Source organism: Convolutriloba macropyga, chromosome 5 (genome assembly GCF_964194025.1).
Source record: "Convolutriloba macropyga chromosome 5, txConMacr16.3, whole genome shotgun sequence".
NCBI lineage: Eukaryota > Metazoa > Xenacoelomorpha > Acoela > Convolutidae > Convolutriloba > Convolutriloba macropyga.
Window position 1 is genome coordinate 53,576,965 of NC_134472.1, and position 21,576 is coordinate 53,598,540.

Sequence of the window (21,576 nt, forward strand, 5' to 3'; positions counted from 1 at the left end):
AGCTGCCATTTGCAGAAGCAATCTAATTAGTACAGTTTGCGAGAAACAATTTTCCAAAATTTGGATAATGGATCATTTCGAAAATCCCCTGCTCTATTGCAAAAGGGGAGGCGAATCTTAAATAGATTTTAAGCGAGCAATTTATTGACCAATCAGACCTCATGTGAACCGTAATATTGTGTTAAAATCTTGATTATTATGTAAAATTGTATGATTATTATGTAAAATCTTGATTGAGTATAACTTAGAGGGGGGGGGGAACTCTCTACTATATACTACAGGCAAGGCGATTGTTGAGATCCGAAATAACTACTAGAGTAGCAAGTTCGTTCAAAACCGGAAAACTATTATAGGAAACAACTATTCGTACCATATTAATCAGGTTATCTTGTTACTCAAATATTTTCTCAATTGGCCATAATATAAACTCCACTTGCATTCTCAGGAATTTTCGCACCGTGACCTTCAAAAGGACTGGTATCTCTGTAATCGTGCGTCAGGTATGTCACCCGCTTTGAGCGTCGTACCGGGCTCGGTGGCAGTGCAATTTCTTCCAGAGTCATTTTAGTTGCGTATGGGATTTTGTTCAGAGTTGTGTCACGTAAAATTACAAGTTTCCCTCGTGTCTGAGGGGGTGCTGTTGGCTTTCGGGTCATGGGTCTTGTAGCTGCGGTTGCGGGTGGTTTTGTTCGGGGAGTTATGGTTGAAAAAGTGTTCTCGCGGGCAAAAAACTGGGGTGGGGCACTTGCGATGCCATGGCGGATTCCGTGACATCTGGAATCGAGAGATCTATAATCGCCTGAATTGTTTCCAAACATGTTGGAGGAAAGCTTCTGAAGATACAGGCGTCGCGATCCCCAAATTCCTGAAAATTAACTGATACGCGTTTTGTATATGCAGCGGAATTTTTATAATTTGTGACCATAAGTTAATCAGCCTAGATACAGAGGCAATCAAATAAATTACAATAAACGGAAATTTGTTGATCAATGATTCTGACCTGCTATATTAAATTGATATCGATTATTTTGGTTACTCTAAATCGAAAAAAGACTTTTGTCTCATTCATTCTCTTGCTTCAAAACTCAGCGGCCAATTTCAAATTGACGATAACTGTAATTAGGAACAGTAAAAAAAGCAACTGGGTGTAAATGTATTTAACCAGTTGCAACTGGCTATATTTTATAAAAGTTTGATAATATTTAAATTTACATTTCCAGAAAAAAATTAGATGGCAAAAAATAATTAATCTAAATTAGTACGAATATGAAGAGGCCAATAACATTGTTTTGAAAAAAAAAACATTTCAAAAAACTTCAAAAACCAACAATAGTTACAAGTATCAGATTGCTAGCTGAAACCAAGTTAATCACTAAATGGGAAATTAAAAAAACAGCTTCTGTTCGAGAACACACTTTTGGTTGTTGAACAACGCGGGCTGTACGAGAACCATAATTCCCGTTACCGTTAAACGGAAATTCATTTTCTGTAATTATGTAGCACACATGCGTACAGTACAACGAAATTTACATGAACTTTGGTCACGCGATATTCTGGGCATTGATTGCTCCAAAATCTGATTAGAGTCCAATTTGTTCTCGTGAATGTCCGACAAGATAAAAAAGCTCAGAATTTTGCCTGATAAAAATCACATATAAATCTACAATCTCCCTAGTTGAGAAGACAGAACAAAAACGCAAGAAAAGTTCGGTATATTTGATTTTCCACGTAAGAAATGGTCGGTATGATCGGTTTGCTCGATATGTTCGGTTTTGAACGTAAGAAATCGTCGGTATATTCGGTCTGGAACGTAAGAAATATTCGGTATGTTCGTTTTAGCCAGATTTGGCATGTTCGCATAATAGACGTAAAAAGCTTCGGTAGTTTCGGTAGCTAAGTTCGGTAGTTTCGGTTGCATACGTGAGAAATTGTCAGTATGTTCTGCTGTCAACGTTGAAAACCTGATGTATGTTGTTAGGGAATTTTAGTATAGAAGAAAAAGTCTTGATGTGAATATGTCCCAATATTTAAAAACACTTATTTCAAAGCCTAGTGATTTGTAGTTTTTGTTGAAGAATTGTTTATTTTTATAAACCACAGTGGCCGGTCCTCATCCCGGATAAGAAAAGAGGAGGGAAACAAAGCCACCAGAAAGTACTAAAATTTCTGAAATTTCAGAAATCTCAGAGAAATTTTGAGATAAATTTTCAAAAGTATTTTGGCCATATTATGTTTTATTCAGTTTGTTTTGTTTTGTTTTGTTTTAATTTGTTTTGGAGAGAGTTTTAGAGCGCGGTTTATGCCTTTTTGCTGGGATTTTTTTTCTCCACTAGTTAATTGTCCGTACCTCCACCGTAGCCGATTCCTAGTCCTGATGATAAAGAAGGAGGGAAACAAAACCAGAAAAAAAAGAAAACCTTTTAAGTTGGTTTCTTAAATCAACCTCAGATAGTCTTCCGACCATTTTCTGTAAAATTATCATCATCATCCAAGAAAACGACGATGCCGAATAATTCTTGCGTTTGAAAACGTTGATTCCGAATCAATTTCGCGCTAACAAACGACGATACCAACCATTTCTTCTGTTTAAAAACGATACGAATACCTCTTACGTTTAAAAATGGCGATAATATATCTATATCATAATTTTAAATCGAAAGCCTCACCACCATCTTTAAGCTCCAATCCTCACATATTTTAACGTTCCCTAAACATGCAGCCTAGGGTAATGCATGCGTTTTGAGACTGGCTATAAAACCAAATTCAGTCTCCTAACTGGCTTATTTTCTGCATGTCGCATAGCAAAAACAAGCAAGCCAAATAACCAATAACAAAAATTTGCTCAAAAAAAAGCCGAAAGGCATCAAAAATAGGCATTGGTAGCGTAGAAGATAAGACCAATGATCGACAAGGGAAGGACAGGAGTTCGAGTCTGTTTTAAGGTGGAAAAAACCGCTTCAGCTTCTGGATCTCAAATTTTAGAAGACGGTTTGCCTTTTTTTCGTTCTTTTTTTCGTTCCTTGTTTTTCATTCTTCTTATCTTTCTTTTCCTTTTTTCAACCTTTTTCGTCAGTTTTTGACTACTAATCTGACGGTCCTTAAACCTGCAGCCTAATGTAACGCATGCGTTTTGGGACACGCTATGTTGCTATATTGAAGCTCCTATTTTGCTCAATTTTTGCACTCATAAAGCATGCCGCATAGCAAAAACAAGTCAATCAAATAGCCACCAAGCAAACGTTTGCAAATTAGAAAGCAATAGGCATCAATTGGGTAGAGGATAAGACCAATGACTGTTAAGCAAGGGGCGGAGTTTGATTCTAATTAAAGACGGAACAAGAAGTATAATTTTCTGAATCACAAATTTCAGATTTTGGTTTTCTAAGTTTTTCTTTTTTAAGTTCTTTTCATTTCGTTCCTTTTTGTTTTCTTTTTTTCCAATATCTCTGTCAAATTTCTGCTCTTAATCTGCACAAGTTTTGCGCTCATTAAGTTTGCCAAAACAAGCAAGCCAGTAAAGCCAATGACCGAAATATTGCTGATTGAGAAAGAGGTAAGGACAAACGCAATACACTTTGATATTGTGAGAGATAAGATCTATGGATATTCAGCGGGGAACATAGGTTTGCTCTCCAGCTGATTCGAAAAAAGCTCTTGTTTTCTTTTCCTAAAAAAGTGGTAGTTTTTGTTTTTCATCCATTCCTATCTTTATTTCTTGCTTTCTTTTTCTTCTACTTTTTTAAATTTAAGTTCTATCTTATATTTTTTGCTGGAGATTTTTTTTCTATAATCCTTTAAAAGTATATCGCACTTGAGCGTACTGATTATTTGATTTATCTTCACATTATTTTACTGTCCGTAGAGCTACAGCTGATTGTAACGCAGGCGTTTGAGACGCTCTATAATGTCATTTTTAAGCGCCTAATCTGCACATGATTTTGCGTTCTTTCAACAGACGGCATACTAAAATTACGCAAGTTAAATAGCTACCTACTAAAATTTGATTATAAGAAAGGATGATAGACGTAAAGGCTAGTCTATATAATAACTCTAATGCTAAACCAACAAGTTTAAGCTCCAATCCTCACCTTTATTAAAGGTCCCTAAACATGTAGCTTAGTGTAAAACTTGCGTTCTGAGATGCCGCCTTGTTTAGGTTGCTATTTTTTTGCACTCGTCAAGCATGTCGCATAGCAAAAATAAGCGAGTCAAATAGCCACTACCCAAAATTTTGATCAATAGAAAGGTCAATAGGCGCAAGCAAGAGGCATTGTTAGAGTAGAGGATAAGATAAATGACTGTCAAAAGAGGGGCAGGGTTTGAGTCTGTTTGAAGGCAGAAAAGACTAATATAATCCCCTGGATCACAAACTTAAGACGTTGGTTCACTTTTCTTTCCATTTTTTTGTTCCTTTCATTTTGTTCCTTTGAGTTTTTCTTTTCTTTCTTTCCAATCATTCCCTATTGTCATATTTTGGTTTCTAATTTGCAGATTTTTGCGTTCATTGAATTTTCCAAAAAAGGCGAGCCATCGAAGCTGTTTACCAAAAAGGATCTGATTCGTAAAGATCAACAGACCAATGTAATGCGCATCCGTAGCGTAAGCGATAAGATCCATGACTGTTAAGTGAGGGACATGAGTTCAAAACCGAGTTGATGCGCAAAGTGGCTCCCGTTTTCTCAACACAAAACACGTAATTTTTGGTCGTCAACTGTCTTTTTTTCTCGTTTTCTGTTTCTTCATCTTCAATTTTTTTTTAAATTTCTTTGCCAATGTAGTTTTTTTCTATATTCTTTTAAGTTTAAATCGCACATGAGCACACTGTTTACTCGCTGTATCTTCACATACTTTAACTGTCCCTAGGCCTACAACCGATTTTAAGGCATGCCCATTAAGACCCCCTGTACAGCAATTTTTAAGCTCCAAATCTCTTTGAGAAAGCCACGTACAAAAAATACGCGAGCCAAATAGCCACCTACCTGAAATTTGCTTATCAGAAGGGGTAATAGACGTAGCCACCATAAATTGGTAGTGTACGGGAAAATGGCAATGGCTGATAAGCGATAGGCAGGGTATTGAGTCCGAGTTGGAGAGAAAAAACAAAAAGTTCCCTGAACGTCAAAATTGGGATGTTATTCTTTTTTTTCATTGTTTTCTTCCTTTTATTTCGCTTCCCTTTCCCGTTTTCTTTTATCGCTTTCCTTTTTTTCTCATTTTTCTCAAGTAAAATTTAGGCTTCCAATCTGCCCATGTTTTGCGCTCATTATTCATGCCGCATAGCTAAAACAGAGGAGCCAATAAACGCACGGTCAAAAAAATGCTGATTTATAAAGAGCAAATGACAAATGCATTACTCCGATGGCTTCAAGTATAAAATGCAATGGCAGTAAAATAAGCCGCATGGGTTTGAACTTAATTTAATGCCAAGAAACGCTATTCTCTTCTTGAACCAAAAATGGGTAACTATTGTCATTGATCAACTGTATTATTTTTTCTCTTTAAATCTTTAAATCTTCCTTATCTTTTTTTGTTTTATTTTTCCTATCCACTGATTCTACTAAGTGTGGGTCGCCCTTGCGCAAAATAGGTTAATGTTCTCCTATTTTAACATGCTTTAACTGCTCTTAGAGCTGCAGCCGAGCATAACATGCTCTATAATTCCATTTTAAAGCTCGTAATCTGCACTTGTGTTTGTGCTCATTAAACAAGTTGCACAAAAAAGCGAGCCATCAAACGCGTTGACTAAAGTATTGCAGAAACAGAAGGAGCAATAGTTAAGTGCAATAGGCATCGGTAGCGTAAAGGATGAGAACTATCACTCTTAATCGATGTTCATTTGTTCATGCCCGAGTTAGTGTTGAACATTTCTCCTTTTTTATTGAATCATAATCAATAGTAACTTTTTTTTGCAATTACTCCTGTGTTTCTTTCTCCCTTTCTTCCTGTTTATTTTTCTCTTATATTAATTTTGCAATAATTGTGCTATGTCACTATGATTTATCTGCTACTTTTCGGTTGTTTTGAAGCTTCTGAAACTTGCAGCGTAACGTAGTACACGCGTTCTGAGACACTTTATGGCACCATTTAGAAGCGTTTTATCTGAAAGAGTCTTATTGCTCCTTAAACATGCCACACAGCAAAGCCAAAAATAGGTTGAACAAAAGGTTGCTGCTACATAGGGCAAGAGACGTAATTAGTGGCACGAGCGATGAAAACTATGATTGTTAAGTGAGGGGCATCAGTTCGCACCCGAGTTCATGTGAAAAATGGCTCTTGGTTTTTTGAACCGAAAAACTGGCGATTATTGTTTTCCATCCACACCTAACTTTCTTTATTGCTTTCTTTTTCGCCCTCTTCATTTTTTGTCTTTTTCTGCTAAAAAAAATTTCTTTCTATATTCTATTAAATGTGAATCGCACTTGAGTGCACTGGTTATCCACTTTAACTTCACAGGCTTTAACTGTCCGTACAACTAAAGCCGATTGTAACGCATACGCTTTGAGACGCGCTATACCACCGTTTTTAAACTCCTAATCTGCACATGATTTTGCGCTCTTTTGAGCACGCGGCATGCCAAAAACACGCGAGCTAAATAACCACGTACCAGAAATTTGAGAATTAGAAAAGGCAATAGACGTAAACACTAGGCTGTCGTGGCGTAAGGGAAACGAGTAACGGTTTTTAAGCGAGAGGCAGGGGTTCGATTCCGAGTTTGGCGAAAAAAGAAAATTAGTTCCCTGGACTACAAAATTGGGCTATTATTCTTTATTTCCGTTGTTTTTGTTCCTCTTATTTCGCTTCCTTTCGTTTTCTTTTCTTTTTCTTCTTTTTTTTCTAGTCACTATCGATTATCTCTTACGTATATAAACGACGTGATTATGTTTGAAAACTGCGATGCGGAATAAGTCACGTTTAAAAGCGACAATACCAAAACTTTTTTATGTTAAATATACCGAACAGAAACGATGATGCCAACGAAACAATTGTAGAAACTTTCGTCGTTTTTTGTTTGGAAAAAAATGACGATACGGACGATTTCTTATGTTTAAAAACCGATGATTTCTCTACTAGGGTTGAGGTCAAATTCTGATACATGGATTATAAATCTAGCCAAAGATCACTGTTGTGAATATCAACCCATCCTCCAATTTGACACTTACGCTGAAAATAACCCGCATTAATTGAAGCAAAAAAATTCACTGCTCCTTGATATTGGACCAAAAATCGATAATACAATAATGTCACAGCAAATATTTTTCATTATGTTTATGATTAACTTGATTACATATTTCAAATTTTCAAAACTAAGTTGGATACTCATTCACTGAGTTAAGAATATCTGATTTCCAGATGTTTTGCATATGCATTACAAATTTTATAATCTGCTCATAGACAAGTTTGTGGACAAGGGTCTGATCGTAAACCCCAGAAAAATTCATCACCGGCATTGGAGTCTTTTCTGATAAGGGAAGGATTTGGTTGATCAAAGTCTTGAGTCAAACAGTTTGATCACAAGTCAAACTCTGGGTTTAAACGCTAGAGCTGAGCTCCTTATCTGTGTTACATTGTCTGATAACAGGTCAAAGTCCGAAAAATGATCTATTCAGAGATTAAATTCTGTGTCTGGGCAACAGTCTGACTAGAGGCACGGTCATCTCAACTTTAGTGGCCTGACCATTGACCAAAGTGTGGAAAGCTCTGCCTGGGACCATATTATCGGTAAATTTTCCAAACCTGTGAAATCTTTGTTGTTTGGAATCTTCCACGAGTCATTGTATCCTCGTTCAAGTTTCCTCTGACTCAGACGGGCATTTAATTTCTCCTGTGTAGGAATCTGTTCGCTGGGAATTGGAGCTGAGAAGGAAGAGGCTGTTGTCATTCGGGTGCCAGTTGCCCCATCGGGGTAATCTGTCCCTCCCTTTCTACTGGAGCGTGACCTTAGGGTTCGTCTTGATGACTTACGGGAAGCTGCAATAGCAGATTTAGTCATTAGAGCAACTTTAAAACTCTGCTCTGTTAAAAAAATCAAACAAAAAAATCAAATGATAAACGTGACATAACCACCCAGGTTGAGCTCCAGACCCAAATTGGTTTATGATCAGACCCAGTCGAGCGCACACCCGTGTGTTCCCAGACCAAAATTACAGGGTCTGGAAGGAAATTCGAGCGCACTACAGTCTGGACGATGGTCTGGAGATAGTCTGATCAGAGGTCGATTTGGTCTGAAAAGTCTGATCATAGGCGGATTCGAGCGCACTTGGGTCTGATCATAACCTCTTCGAGCGCACCTTGGTCTGATCAGAAATGTTTTCGAACGCAATTGGGTCTGATCAGGGACCATTTCGAGCGCACTATTTTTTTTTCAATTTTTTTTTGGTTTTTTTACTGAGAGATGTTGGCTTTAGCAATACTTTTATAATTGATTTTTCCTTAGATGAATTAAATACTGCAAACATCAGTTTTTATGAAAAAAATATATTATATAGATTTTTTCATAAGTAAAATTTTTCTCTGATCAGACTATTTCGAGCGCACTTGAGTCTGATCAGAACTGGTTTCGAGCTCACTTCAGTCTGATCATAAATGGCAGCAAGCGCAAGTGGGTCTGACCATAAATGCTTCGAGCGCAGCTGCGTCTGATCATAACCATTTCGAGCGCACTTGAGTCTGATCATAGTCTGATTAAGGTCTCGGCAATGGTCTGAATTTGAGTCTGGACCGTGGTCTGAAGATGGTCTGATCAGAACACCTTCGGTTTGAAAAGTCTGATCAGAGACCTTTTGTGTCTGGAAAATCTGATCAAAGGTATTTTGGGTCTGGAAAGTCTTATCAGGGTGAATTTCCGTCTGGAAAGTGTGATCAGAGATAATTTCGGTCTGGAAAGTCTGATCAGACGAAAATTTGGGTCTGGACCTCAACCTGGGCAGAATCCCATATACATATATCCAGGAATCACTCAGAAAAAGGCAGTGTAATGAGGTTAGTTATCTCAGAAAATTCATCACATAGCTACCGCATATTTCAATAAGAATGCAACGGATGTGCTGAATTTTTGGGTAAACATTATAAAGGTTTTAGAAGTGAAATTTTTTTCCCCAGGTTGAAGTGTGCGTTAATGACCGGAATATTAAAAACGCACTGGTTGTTTAATGCGTTTTTCATTACACTGAAAAATTTTCTAGTTAAAGTCTGCCTAAAGTCTGTTCACTAATGAGTCATTGACTGATAATGGGATCGTCCACGATCTGATCATGGTCCAGATCACGAAACATTTCACTATCTGACCATAATCCAGCTACGTATTCAAATTTTAATAAGATTAATAAAAAGGATTATAATATTTTGATTGCGAGTAAAGAAAAATATATAACTCCTTCTCATACTTCTTTTTAATAAGATTAAAAATGGAAAGAAATAGGTCGTCTGTGGTCGGATATCAAAAGTAGAATAATAAATAGGATATTAAAACCCCTCAAAAATGGACAAATTTCTAAAAATTAAGAAATCATTACGCAAAACTCGTAGCATCAAAGTCACAAAACAATTAATAAAAGATAAAACCGCTCGAAATATTAAAAATTAATTTACTTGAAATAAGTTGGCACCTTTTATTAACGATACTAAGCTTCAGTTTGATAGAAAAAATTAAAAAGTGGCAAAATTCACAATTTCATTGATTAATTTTCAAAACAAAATATTTTGAAGTCATACGGAACGCTAGGTATCAGTTGAAAGCATTATTTAGATTCACTAATATCTCCTAAGGAGGCCAAGCGGATTATTGACGAGTCAGACTAATTATTGAGACGTCAAAAAGAGCAACAAAGCAGGAGCAACAATATGTAAAAAAAGGAAAATACATTTTGTCGGATCCATGAAAATTGGGATCCATATATAGATTCATAGAATTCTCCATTTGCATGACATCTGTCAATGAGATCTCTAAAAGCGATCTGTCAATAATTGAACCTTGATATGAAAACAATCTGGTCATTTTTAACACAAGTCAAATTTGAAAAAGAAAAAAAATAACTTCGCCCAAGTAAAAGGTCGATTAGTTTTGAATGTAATTTCCGCAATGAGACCAAAGCTAGACTTGCAATTGCTGCGCGTCCCTTCAAACAAGTAGTTATTTCTTTTAATAGCTAAATAGACAATTTGGCTATAAACATTAGGATATGACAAAAATATGTCAAGCATTTGGAAAATTATCGATTTAAATTAGCAAAGAAACGGTCAAAGTTTATACTCCAGAATAATCTCATGGCCCTCAGCAGTAAAACTGGCACTCTAATTAGTTGACAAGGACTTCGCTAGCATTGACAAGGACTTCGCTGTTGACAAGGACTTCGCTGATCCATATATGCACACTTAGTGTCGTTTTCGGGTGCCGAAAAAGTTGGATCAAACAGTTCTGCGACCCTCTTATGCATTCAAAGTCAAATTCAGTAACCCTATTGTCAACAATTCTAACATATTTTAGTCCAAGTGGACAAAAATTTGAGGCAAAGTTACAAAAAGTGTGAACACAAACAACGGAGTTCAATCAGATTTGCACAAAATTTTAGACCTTGAGATCTCCTTGAAAAAACCTTCATAATGAAAACTTAAGGTATTTTATCAGGAAATAGCTGGTATTTTTGAGGTAAGTTCAAGCTTAACTTTAGGTGGTGCCTCCTTAATTTTTCAGGTATCTTCAGGCAAAGATGAGATTCGCTAAGATAATGCAAAACTATCAGAAGATTTCAGGTAAGTTACGGTTAATTTTTTCAGGTATACTTATCTGAACTTCACTTAGTTGTTGACATTTTATAATAATTTAGCTTATTTCTGTTTTCGAAAAAAAATTACCGGCGGCTGTTAACTGTTTTTTATTGTTTTCGGCTCCTTAGGGAGTTGAAAATAAAATTACGTTGGGGAATAAAGGCGAGTGCTTTCGATACTGACCTGCATCGTTTAACTGTATAGAAAGCAATGTAATCTCTCGCTGCATATCCTCTTTCTCTGTTTCTGAATACGCAGGCTGAGGCTGTTGGTGCTTCGGGTGACGTCGACTGGTACCCCTCGTGATCCGTGATTTAGCTGTCGTGACCACTTCATCTTCATAGACGTCAAAACTATGCTGTTTGAAATGTGATCTGCTTTGAGGTAAAAAACTGTAGTGAACTATATCGATATTCTTTCTTGTGTCTTCTAAATACTGATCTAACTGCTTCTGTTTGTGAAACTCGACATCATTTTCGAGGTTTTTTAGAGACGCCCGCAAGCGTTTTTGTTTCTTGCTGTCGTCCATTTATAACTAATGGACGAAACGATCAAGAAATAATTACAATATTTGTTCGATAATTTATGAAAAAAATGATAGTTTACGTTATAAATTGTCGTTTAATCATATTTATTTATTGTATTTTGTTATAATAAAGAACGTGTTTAAAACACGGTTGTGGTTATAACCTCTTTGAGGAGAATTACAAGTTAATTTTTTGCGTATATTGGTTGAAAGTTGGTTTGAAAATCACACGAGAGCTAATCTGAATGTGTTCAAGTAGAGTTGCTCTGTTGTATTTGAAGAGATTATTACAAACAGGTGCTGAGGTATAACACACGATAAAATCTTTCTTCAAAATTATATACTACTGCTGCTTTCATAGAAACATAATCTACATTGTAGTTTATGTTTTCACAAGATTAACGGCAGTTGCGTCATATATGTTAAATTGGTCGCCACAAGACGTAAAATATTAATGAACCGAAAGTTGACTGCAACTTGAGTACTTCTCGCAGTTTTAACATTTTGCAGTTACACATCTATGAAGAATGAAGACAAACTTAAAAAGCTGATTAAACGCAAATTTAAAGTGACTTTAGTTAGCACTTAATGTGACTTTTGTACCCGGGTCGAGGTACCCAGACGGAAGTGACCTCTGATCAGATTCCAATTGAGCGCATATAGTAAGTTTTCGGACCAAAATTACAGGGTATATGAGAATTGGTTCGAGCGCACAAAAGTCTGGACACTAGTCCGCTCGGGGTCTGATCGGAGGCAGCATCTGCCTAAGACAGTCTGATCAGTGATCATTTTGGTAAGGAACCTCAACCTCTGTAAAACTTTAAAATTTATAGATTTATTTCAGATTTCTCATTCTTTGTTGCACGCGAAGTTCGACATCAATCAAATTGAATCCTAATTTTTAAACTAGATTAGGAATTTTCAGCGAAGATTCAAAATTCGTATATTAATGGGAAACTTTTCAGTTATATAAAATCATTTCTCAGTCCTTATGCAATATTTTTTGATAAAACTGGTGTTAAGATTTTATTAAAATCACTCTCAAAACTGAAATTAGTTTTAAGTTTCAACTTTAATACATATTAATTCAACATTTCTCTGCTAGCTTAGATTTTTTGCCATTTTCTGCTTTATTTGCGAGTAATTTATAAGAACATTTCATTTACGGCAAAAACCAAACATTTCGAATTCTAGCGATCCAGAGTTTAGCTACGGATTCCATAAGGTGTTACACAGCTAGCTGCAACACAAAACCGTCTTACTTTATTTACACAGCATAATAATGGTAATCTTTTTTAACTATTGTTTATTATGTCCACATTGAAAATTCGACTTTTGTTTTTACGAATCCAGGGTTAACACGTTTAGAGGAAAACAAAGTTAACAATTAAACGCAACAGTTTTCTTTTAAAACATACATTTTCTCTAAACAACAAACGGACTGCGGAAAATAAAGTTTATAAAAATTTAGAAAAAACATATTTTTCTGTGTCAAAATTTAGACAAAAAGCATGAAATCTAATTAAATGGAACCAAAAGCCATCAAAAAATGATAACTATTTTTCTACCTCCTCAGGGCTTTTGATGCCGCCAAATAAAAATTAAGTGTTGCAATATAGCAAATTATTTAGAATAAATAGCGCACGAGCCTGGGGCGTAAAGTATATATGTCTGCAGATCGGGGCACTGGAAACAAAATAAAGCCAAGATTTCTCAACAGTTTTTTTCTATCATTTGTGTTGAGTCCCGAGTTGAGAGTTGAAATGAGAGTTGAGTTGAGTGTTGAGTTGATTGTTAAGTTGAGTGATGACTTGAGTGTTTTGTCGAGTGTTGAGTTGCGTATTGAGTTAAATGTTCATATGAAAGTTGAGTTGAGTATGTAATGCACGAACCCACATCGTGCCATAAATTTCAATCTGGACATACCTGCTTCCGTCGTTGACCTCAGCCTGTGCAAAGACCTCGTCGTCCTCGACATAAAAGGAAAGAATTGCACTGCTGGGGAAGAATTAGTACTTCCAGGTAAAATTAATTATTTTTTACAATTTCTTTGGAAACATTTGGTCTTACCAGTTCTTTGAGATGTTATTAATCTGTGTCGGCAATTATTAAACTGTTTATTTTTTCGAAAAAATGCAAAGAAAATGGTAAAACGAAAAATTTTCTTGGACTTCTCCTTTTCAACGTAGAATTTGGAATGGTGATCACAAACTTACCAAACAGAAATGCTGACAAACCGAAAGATAGGAGCGGGATCAAAACCTTGGAGAAGATTGAGGTTGTTAATTTGATGAAGCAAAAGAACATTAAACTATTAAAAATTTCTTTAATTAATTATTTTGAATTTTAATTAATTAGGATTACGATAATTCAAACAATTTTATTCAATTACAATCAATTTTTTGTTTCAAAATGGCAAACAAAACGCAATATAGTTACAACATTTTCGTCAGTTTAAGTTTAATTGATTATAATGATACAAAAAAATAATTTGCATGGATGCGGGTATCCTAACTGATCATAAATAAATAGTAAAGCGGAAATTGTTAGTGATCAACGGATAAATTTAACGTATTTGATAACATCAGCGTTTTGCATTTTCTGTAGCAGAAATAGCCATCGATTATTCGCTTTGCAGCAAAATCTCTGGGCTCTGTTTCGATAGTTTTTTTTCTGTTTCGATAGTGTTTCTTTTTCGTTTTTTTTCCTGCACGAGCGGTTTGCATATTCCATGATGCGGCAGCTGAATGAGACTGATCGTAAAAACCGGTTTGTATTTTAGGCGTCGAATGGTATCATTCGAGACACTAGAAAGGGGGTCTGGTGTTAAAGGTGCTATGCAAGTTCAGCAAGTTTATTTGGGATGCGAACTCGCATTGCACGAACAATAGTACTCATATGTTGGGACACAAAGCTGCCGTCTTCCCAATTTTTTGCTTCATATTCTTTTCACTTTTGTTGTTTCTACGGTTTACGCGCTTCAATTTCAACCTGTTTCGGCTCCTCACTCGTTCCAATGCCTCTTGTTCGATAGTGGGTTGAGATGGTTGTTTTATGTCCAGCTGATTGGCCATATCATTGTTGACAGTTCATTCAGGCATGACAGGGTTCTCAACTCTAGAGGTGGCTGGCAAAAATAATTATTACCATCCACCTGATCCGGTGGCAAGAACATAATGGAAGCTATTCAGATTATCGTCGGATATTTTTCCGTCTAAGATCTTGAGGCCAATTTTACTTGAATGACATAGTTCTTAAAATAGAAAATGGTGAACAAGATAATTCAGACTGACAATAAGCAGCGCGTAATGGTCTTCGCAAGGAGTATAATAAGTCTTCTTCCCCCCCCCCCCCTAATACCTTAAAAGAGGACTCCATTAAAGCAGGATTGTTTACATAAAAAAACCAACTGACTTTTATTAAATTAATGATTAATTCAACTCATATATATGAAAAGATCAAAAATATAGCGGAAAAACTGCTCCATTTTTTTTAAAACTGTTAGATAAACAAGCAATTCTGGCCTTTACCAACTTTAAAAGAAGTGGAAAATATTAAATCTTTGAAAATTAGCTAAAGCCTGGTCATGTCAGGTACTTGTATGCATAATTCTGCCTAAGGAATGAGGTAAAAAAACGAGCAGATTACTTAAATATGGCCAACGTTGAAATTGGCTGCTGGACAAAAAAAAGTTCTACACAATGCCTTTGCTTTGTTTCCGTCCTGGAGTTCGGAATAATTACCATTCTTCTTCCAAAATCTATTTGTATTCGACATTGTATGTCTGACTAAATTTTTTTTCACAGAAATGATATCATGTGCAGAAGGAACCCGTTCACATAATAATAGACCTTGCTTATATAATGTACGTATTCGGAATAAAAAAGAGTTCCCACTTTCTCGTTTCCTTTTCAACAACCTCTCTGTTATTTTTTCTAATCTTTTAATCCTATAATAAAACTTTTTATAATCTTTGTTTGACAAGACACCAAACGTTCGACACCAAATAATGGTAATAATCGCCAAAATTGAACTCATTTTTCAAAATGCCTCTATTAAATTAAACTTCAATATGAAAGATGCAAAGCTCTAATGAGATTTGCTCCCAAAGATGGCTCCCAAAGAATTCATAGTTTCGAAGGTATAGGTAAGTAAAGCTGGTATGATTAGAAGTAGAAAACGCATCATCAAAGCTGCCTCAATTTTGTAATCAATTACACTCATGTTCTATTGATTTCAGCTTTTTTTGGTTTCAAAAGTAAGGACCTACCGATTTCGGAAAACAATTGAACGCCATATTTAATCAAAAGCAATGCTTGGTAATTGCCGACATTTGCAGCAGTAAACGAAGAACAGTTGTTTAAAAAGCTTCAATACAAAGATTCATGTCGTTTTTCAGAAAAAAAACTATAACCAAAAAGATCATTCCTGTCATCAAAACGCACTTCTTCTCATTAAAAAAGGAATTGAATTAATAGTTCATTTTCTTTATTGTACCTCGTCAAAAATATTACACAACATTTAATGAGGCATTTAAGTTCAATTAATTAAAACTAATTACGCAAAAAAAACAATGGGAACCACATGGGCTTGAAAAATGAAAGCCATACGAATTTTTTTTTCGAAAAAGTTAATCAAACGTTTGTCATTTGTAAGGAAGCTTGCATTCTTAGTGGGTGAATTCTAGTTGCGATAAAGTGTTTTTCGATTTTCAACCACGTGGAGTACAATTATCTTTTATGGCATCTGAATTGCCAATTACATGAATCTCACATATTTAAATGTTCTCTGTGATGGCGATCAAAAACACATGTTTTAACATACAAAATAAACCCTGTAAACGGAAACAATCCTTTTTGTTACAGGCTCCATTCGTTTAGAATACATAATATCGTAACCTTTTTCGTCGTTGTGAGTAAATATTGGTCCTCGATTCAGCAAAAACAAACTTAAGAACGAGCATAGGAACACACACCACTTTCTTTTGATTCGGTGCGCTGTGAGAAGAGGTCACGGTGGCATGTCACTTCGGCCTAATCTGTTGCAAGGTTGTTTCTTTTCTGCAAACTTAATTGTTCACTTTTTGAACTCCAGTTTCTTCAAGTAAGACGTTCATTGGCACTCTAAATATCATGAATGGTAATATTTGTTATAGAAGTCAAAGTTTAACCACAAGCCATTTCGTGAACTAATTAATTATTGAATGTCACGATAACCTTGATAGGTAAAATTAAATAGCTAATGATAATGGAGGTCGTATTACTTTGCTTTCTTGTGGTTTCGACTTTCAATATTTTTCCATCATTAGCATCCCGTTAGTACGCTTTCTGCTTGCTTTTAACGATTGGAGGGGGGGGGGTCCTGTCCACGCCATTTTATTTGCCATTTGGATGTTAATTAAAGCACGGAGGTGCCTAGTCGATAAGCTACGGTTCTCTAACTTGAATCTCACATCTTGCAAGAATCTTGTGAAATAACGTATAATCTTGCATGAACAGAGTAGGTTCAAAATTGATATATCGTGTCGAGATGTTTCCCGGAAGTTGGTTGAAATCCTCTGGGTCTTTATAGAAGGACGTTGTGCAATGTTGAGCTAAGTGATGTGTAAAAATAATTTTACCAGTGGAAGGAAACATGGAAAAAAATTAAAGATCTTGATAACGATCTTAGTGAAAAAAACGGCTAACTTTTTTAGAAAATAACAGGATTTTTGCATGCATTTCTAAAATTTAGGCATTATATTAAGATGTTAATCAGACAAGTTTGAAAATATTATAAAAACTTAGCTTAAAAAATCTTGCAAAAGAATCACACCTGTTTTTGAAGAAAAAATACTTGTATTCAGGAAAAAAAGATCTTGCATAACTATGCAAAGTATAGGAAGTCTCGTTTCATTGGGTAGGAAACGAATCAACATCCAGAAATAGAAAAATGAAGTGCAATGTCAGAATACTTCTTCAAAATTTTTACTCTTCAAACATTCAAGACGCTTATTGGATTCATGAAGTTGCTATTCAGAAAAAAAGACATCTCGCGAAAGGTTCCGACCTCTTTGAATGTCTCCCATGCGCTTATTGTACCAATGCATCGTACTTTTTATACAGCGTTTGGAAACTTAACTCTAATCTCATCTAATTCATTTACCGCAAAATTCAGTTCTTTTTTCCAATTCAGAAAAATTCTTCTGCTTTTGATGTGAAAAAAACGGCCGACTGGCCATTTTCGTACACAATTGACAACAACAATTTCAATAATACATGCGAAAGAAGTGTGTGGCAAGATATGTAAAATATAATTTAAGAATGAGGGAAAATGCTTTAAAATGATCAGTTAAAATTATTAAGAGTATGTTCAATGAGATTCAAATTTTACTATAATTAAGAGAGCGTTAAAAATGGACGTATATTAATGATAGGCAATGATTGTTTTTATTGTTATGGATTCTGTTTAAAACACGAATGCTGGCAATCTTTCACAAAAATTTTAATCCCCTAACAAATGTTGTATGAAAAATCAATATTTTCTCCACAGAAGCAGTTACCTAACACAACTGTCACGTTTACATTTATATTTATTTGGTTCTTTTCCGTTTGTGCCCCCCCCCCCGCTTATTATTTGCAACCCCCCCCCCGACGCCCGCCGCACGTGCCATATTCTTCCATAATGAGATAACATGTAATGACACGTGCTCTGTAACTGGGGGGTGCATAACGTACCGTGGCACAAACGGAAAAGATCCGTTTATTTAAATAAGTAGCTGAAGATTGAGGCCTTTAGTTGAAGTTGATTACTCCCTATAAATAATTTTATCTTACAAGATTTAGGACACCCTTAGATAAATTCGAAGAACAGTCTTTAATGCGACTATCCAGAACTTGGATTTGGAGCAAAAAGACTCTACAGTAGAATATGAGAAGATAGAGTGTCATCTAAAAATCAACAATGATTTGCAAAAAACATTTTCCATTCTGAAAGTGGCAAAAAAACTAATCAAAAGATATTTTGTCTGAAGTATTTGAATGTGAATTATTATCTGACCTCGTGCTGTTAAAAAACAAATAATTTTTGGTAATCGATTTTAGTACAGTTTTGATTTTCAAGAAAACAACTAGAACAAAAAAATTGTGAGAAAAAGTGATACATGTTTGATTAACAAACGTGTCCAGCACTAAATGGTGCTTCATTCCAATAATTAAATCACTATATTTTTTCAAACCTGCTGTTCCCAAGTTATTTATTCAACAGTGTCCTCAGTCTTTTTGGAATGCAAATTTTTGCTTGAAAGTGAGCAAAAAATAACGCTGCACTTCATAAATTGTTATCAATGGCTGTCACAAAAATTCTTCTGCGTCAAAATCCCAATAATAACTCAAGAAAAAACTATTGTTTCCGGGAAAAAACTAATTGGAAATTTAAAACTCCTTTTCTCATTAACTTCATTATAAAAGACAGCAGTTGTTAAACGTTGATCCACAAAATTTTCTCAATTTTTATGCATCTTAAGCAACCACCTTTGGCTGTTATGGATACACCAAATTTTGTTAGAATTTTAGATCAATGTTATCATTTTTTTCGAACAAACTTTTATCTGATTTTTTATTTACATTACTACGTCCTCGAAAAACAGTTAGAAATATAAATGTTTTCTCTCTTTGTGCGTGTAGTCATCGATATTTTTTCTCTTTTAATTGTCTGTTTGTTTCGCTTATTAAATGAAACAGTTTAAGTTTACGTTTCTTATCTAAACTACTTGATGCCGGAGAATTTAAGTCTCTCTGTTGCCAAATTTAGTTTGAGCCAATTAAGAGTGTTTGGAATCGAATGAAGTTCAGACTGTTCAAACTTTTGAAAAGGACCAAATCTGCAGTTTGTTTTCAATTTTGTAATCATTTGCACAGAAATTGTTTCAACTGAACATTCTTGTGACCCGGGTCAAGGAAAAATTGTAAGATAGGGATGAAAAGTTTTAATTACCGAAAATTTCTTACATAATTTTGCGGTGAAATGCATTGAAATTATGTAATTTCACCTCTACAGTAAGCGATGAACTTACAAAAAGTCACCATATTTCACCTGCTTTACAGAGTTTCGAACCTCTCACATCCTGCATTTCGTGCACTTCTTCTTCCAATAAGCCATCTCTGACTAATCTCTTTGGTATTTTTGTTTTAAATCAAATTCACTCTACTTTCTGTAAAACATGCGGTAAAATTTTGATTGATTTACGATTTTTAGCGGTGAAATTCGGTGAAGTGTGTTGATTTTTGAAATTTCACTGCTTACTCTAGTTGTAAAATTACATATATCCACCGCTTTGATAAAAGTGTCAAAAAGATGTAAGATTATGGGATAATTTTAGGGGGGGGGGCTTAACTCTAACAATTCCTCCATTACTCCCCATTGTTTTCATCGCATTCACTGCTGATCTCACACAATTTTAACACTTTTTTCTAAGCGGTGAATTTATGTAAGTTCACCACTAAGTTAAGAGGTTAATTTATGTAATTTCATCGCAATCACCGCTTATCTCACATAACTTGAACACCACTTTTTCAGAGCGCTGAATTTATGTAAATTCACAGCTAAAATCAGCGTTGAACTTGTGTAATTTCACCGCTACCAAGCATTAAAGTTTTTTCACCGCATTCACCCCCTGATTTATGTAATTTTATCGCATTCGCCGCTTATCTCACAAAACTTCCCGCATTCACCGCTTATCTTACATAATTTTGCGTTGAATGGCGATGACACCTTGACCCGGCTACGATTTTTTGATTATTTCTTTTGTAAATAAATAAACAAAAACGGAAAGATTTTTTTAAATAAGAACCTCAATCGTTGTCTCAATGTTCAGTATTGCCAAAAGCTATGGACATTTTTTGAGGGGGGTCTAATTCAGCGCACTTCTCCATATAATTTTCAGTGAAAACTGCCACCCAGCTAAAGAGCAATAGTATGTTATGGTTATAAAAGTTTCTGACTTTTCTTCTGAAAATGCTCGCTAGGGCTTGCCCAATTTCGACGCTTATAAAAACCTTTTAAAAACAGTCAATCAGTTTTTTTTCTAAAAAATCAAAATCAGCACCTATTTTTCTTTGTTTAAAATTAGAACATTTGTAGGGTACTCAGATGAGAATGTTGATCCAAACTCAATGAGAATTCGATCTGAAATCAGAGAGACTCTGTCCTTCCAGTTGTCTGACCTCACAGACCCTCTCGGAAGAAAATGCTCAATTTACAGGTCAGCTTCATTCAATTTCGCTTCTGAAACAAACGCCACATTAGATGTCAGCTAGCGTAGGCCTTTAAATTTCTGGAAAATAACTAAAGTCACCCGGGTTGCTCATCATACAAAATTGTTAGTAAGTCATACTAGGTCATATATGATTTGTATGATTTCTCGGTAGTAATACAAGGATCATACAAAAAATTTTAAATGATGCAACACATTGGAAATGTTAATAGAGACCTTCAAAAAGAACAAATAAAGCCTTAATTGGCATTGGCAACCATTAACGGAGCAAAAAATTGACATAATTCCAATCTACGAGCAGTAGCATCTATCAGTTATGAGTTCTTTGATTTCATACAAGGATCATGTATGATTTCTTTGAAGTCGTACAAGGATCGTACTAAGAAATACGTTATGATTTGTAGGACATCATATATGACCCTTGTATGACTACTGCGAAATTTCCAGGTAGGCCTTAGGAAGTTTTCGGAATGATAAAACAGTTTTTGTATATGCGCTTGTAAATCATCTGCTATAAGAAATATTCATTTAATTGAACTTTTTTGTTTGTGATGAATAGACATATTATTTTTCAAAAGAAGCCTTTTTTGTAACCGTGATTTGTAAGCCTAATTTGTACGCCTAATTTGTTCGTGACTACTCTTTTCGTAAAAAACTAAAAAAACCATACAGCCCCATGGTTTTTTTTATAAGTGCAAATTCCACAGTCAACAATTGCTGTTTTGATGGAACATATTGCCTAATTGACCAAAAATTACCAAAGTGGAGCTGTTTCACCCAAACTATATTTATGTGTTCACAGAAGTTCATGATTGATTGACGGCTATAGATAACGTTAAGTTGCTGCTCCTTTTGGAATAATGATCTTGAGCTGATTCAATGTAACACTGAATGGTATTTAATCTCTCTCCAAATACGAATACTTTATTGCATTTAAGGCATTTTCTTTCACAATTGATGATTCTGACGATTGCAAAGTATACTTTTATACAAATAAAAATATACAAACATATATATATGTATATATATATAT

At 35.2% G+C, this 21,576-nt stretch overlaps 1 protein-coding gene across 1 annotated transcript; it reads right to left on the bottom strand.

The window, feature by feature from the left end:
* Positions 1-261: 261 nt before the first annotated feature.
* On the bottom strand, positions 262-11,597 carry LOC142339465 (uncharacterized). The gene is made up of 3 exons (XM_075389508.1): positions 10,948-11,597; positions 7,735-7,968; positions 262-865 (listed from the first exon to the last, which is right to left on the bottom strand). The coding sequence occupies exons 1-3, from the start codon at positions 11,291-11,293 to the stop codon at positions 408-410; spliced, it is 1,038 nt and encodes a 345-aa protein (XP_075245623.1). The 5' UTR covers positions 11,294-11,597; the 3' UTR covers positions 262-407.
* Between the last annotated feature and the right edge of the window lie 9,979 nt (positions 11,598-21,576).

Coding starts and splice junctions, on each gene's coding strand:
- LOC142339465 (XM_075389508.1), bottom strand. CDS start 11,293: ATGGACGACAGCAAGAAACAAAAACGCTTGCGGGCGTCTCTAAAAAAC. Junction 7,969..10,947: donor TATACAGTTAAACGATGCAG/GTCAGTATCGAA, acceptor CTGCTATTGCAG/CTTCCCGTAAGTCATCAAGA. Junction 866..7,734: donor AAACAACAAAGATTTCACAG/GTTTGGAAAATT, acceptor GTTAATTTTCAG/GAATTTGGGGATCGCGACGC.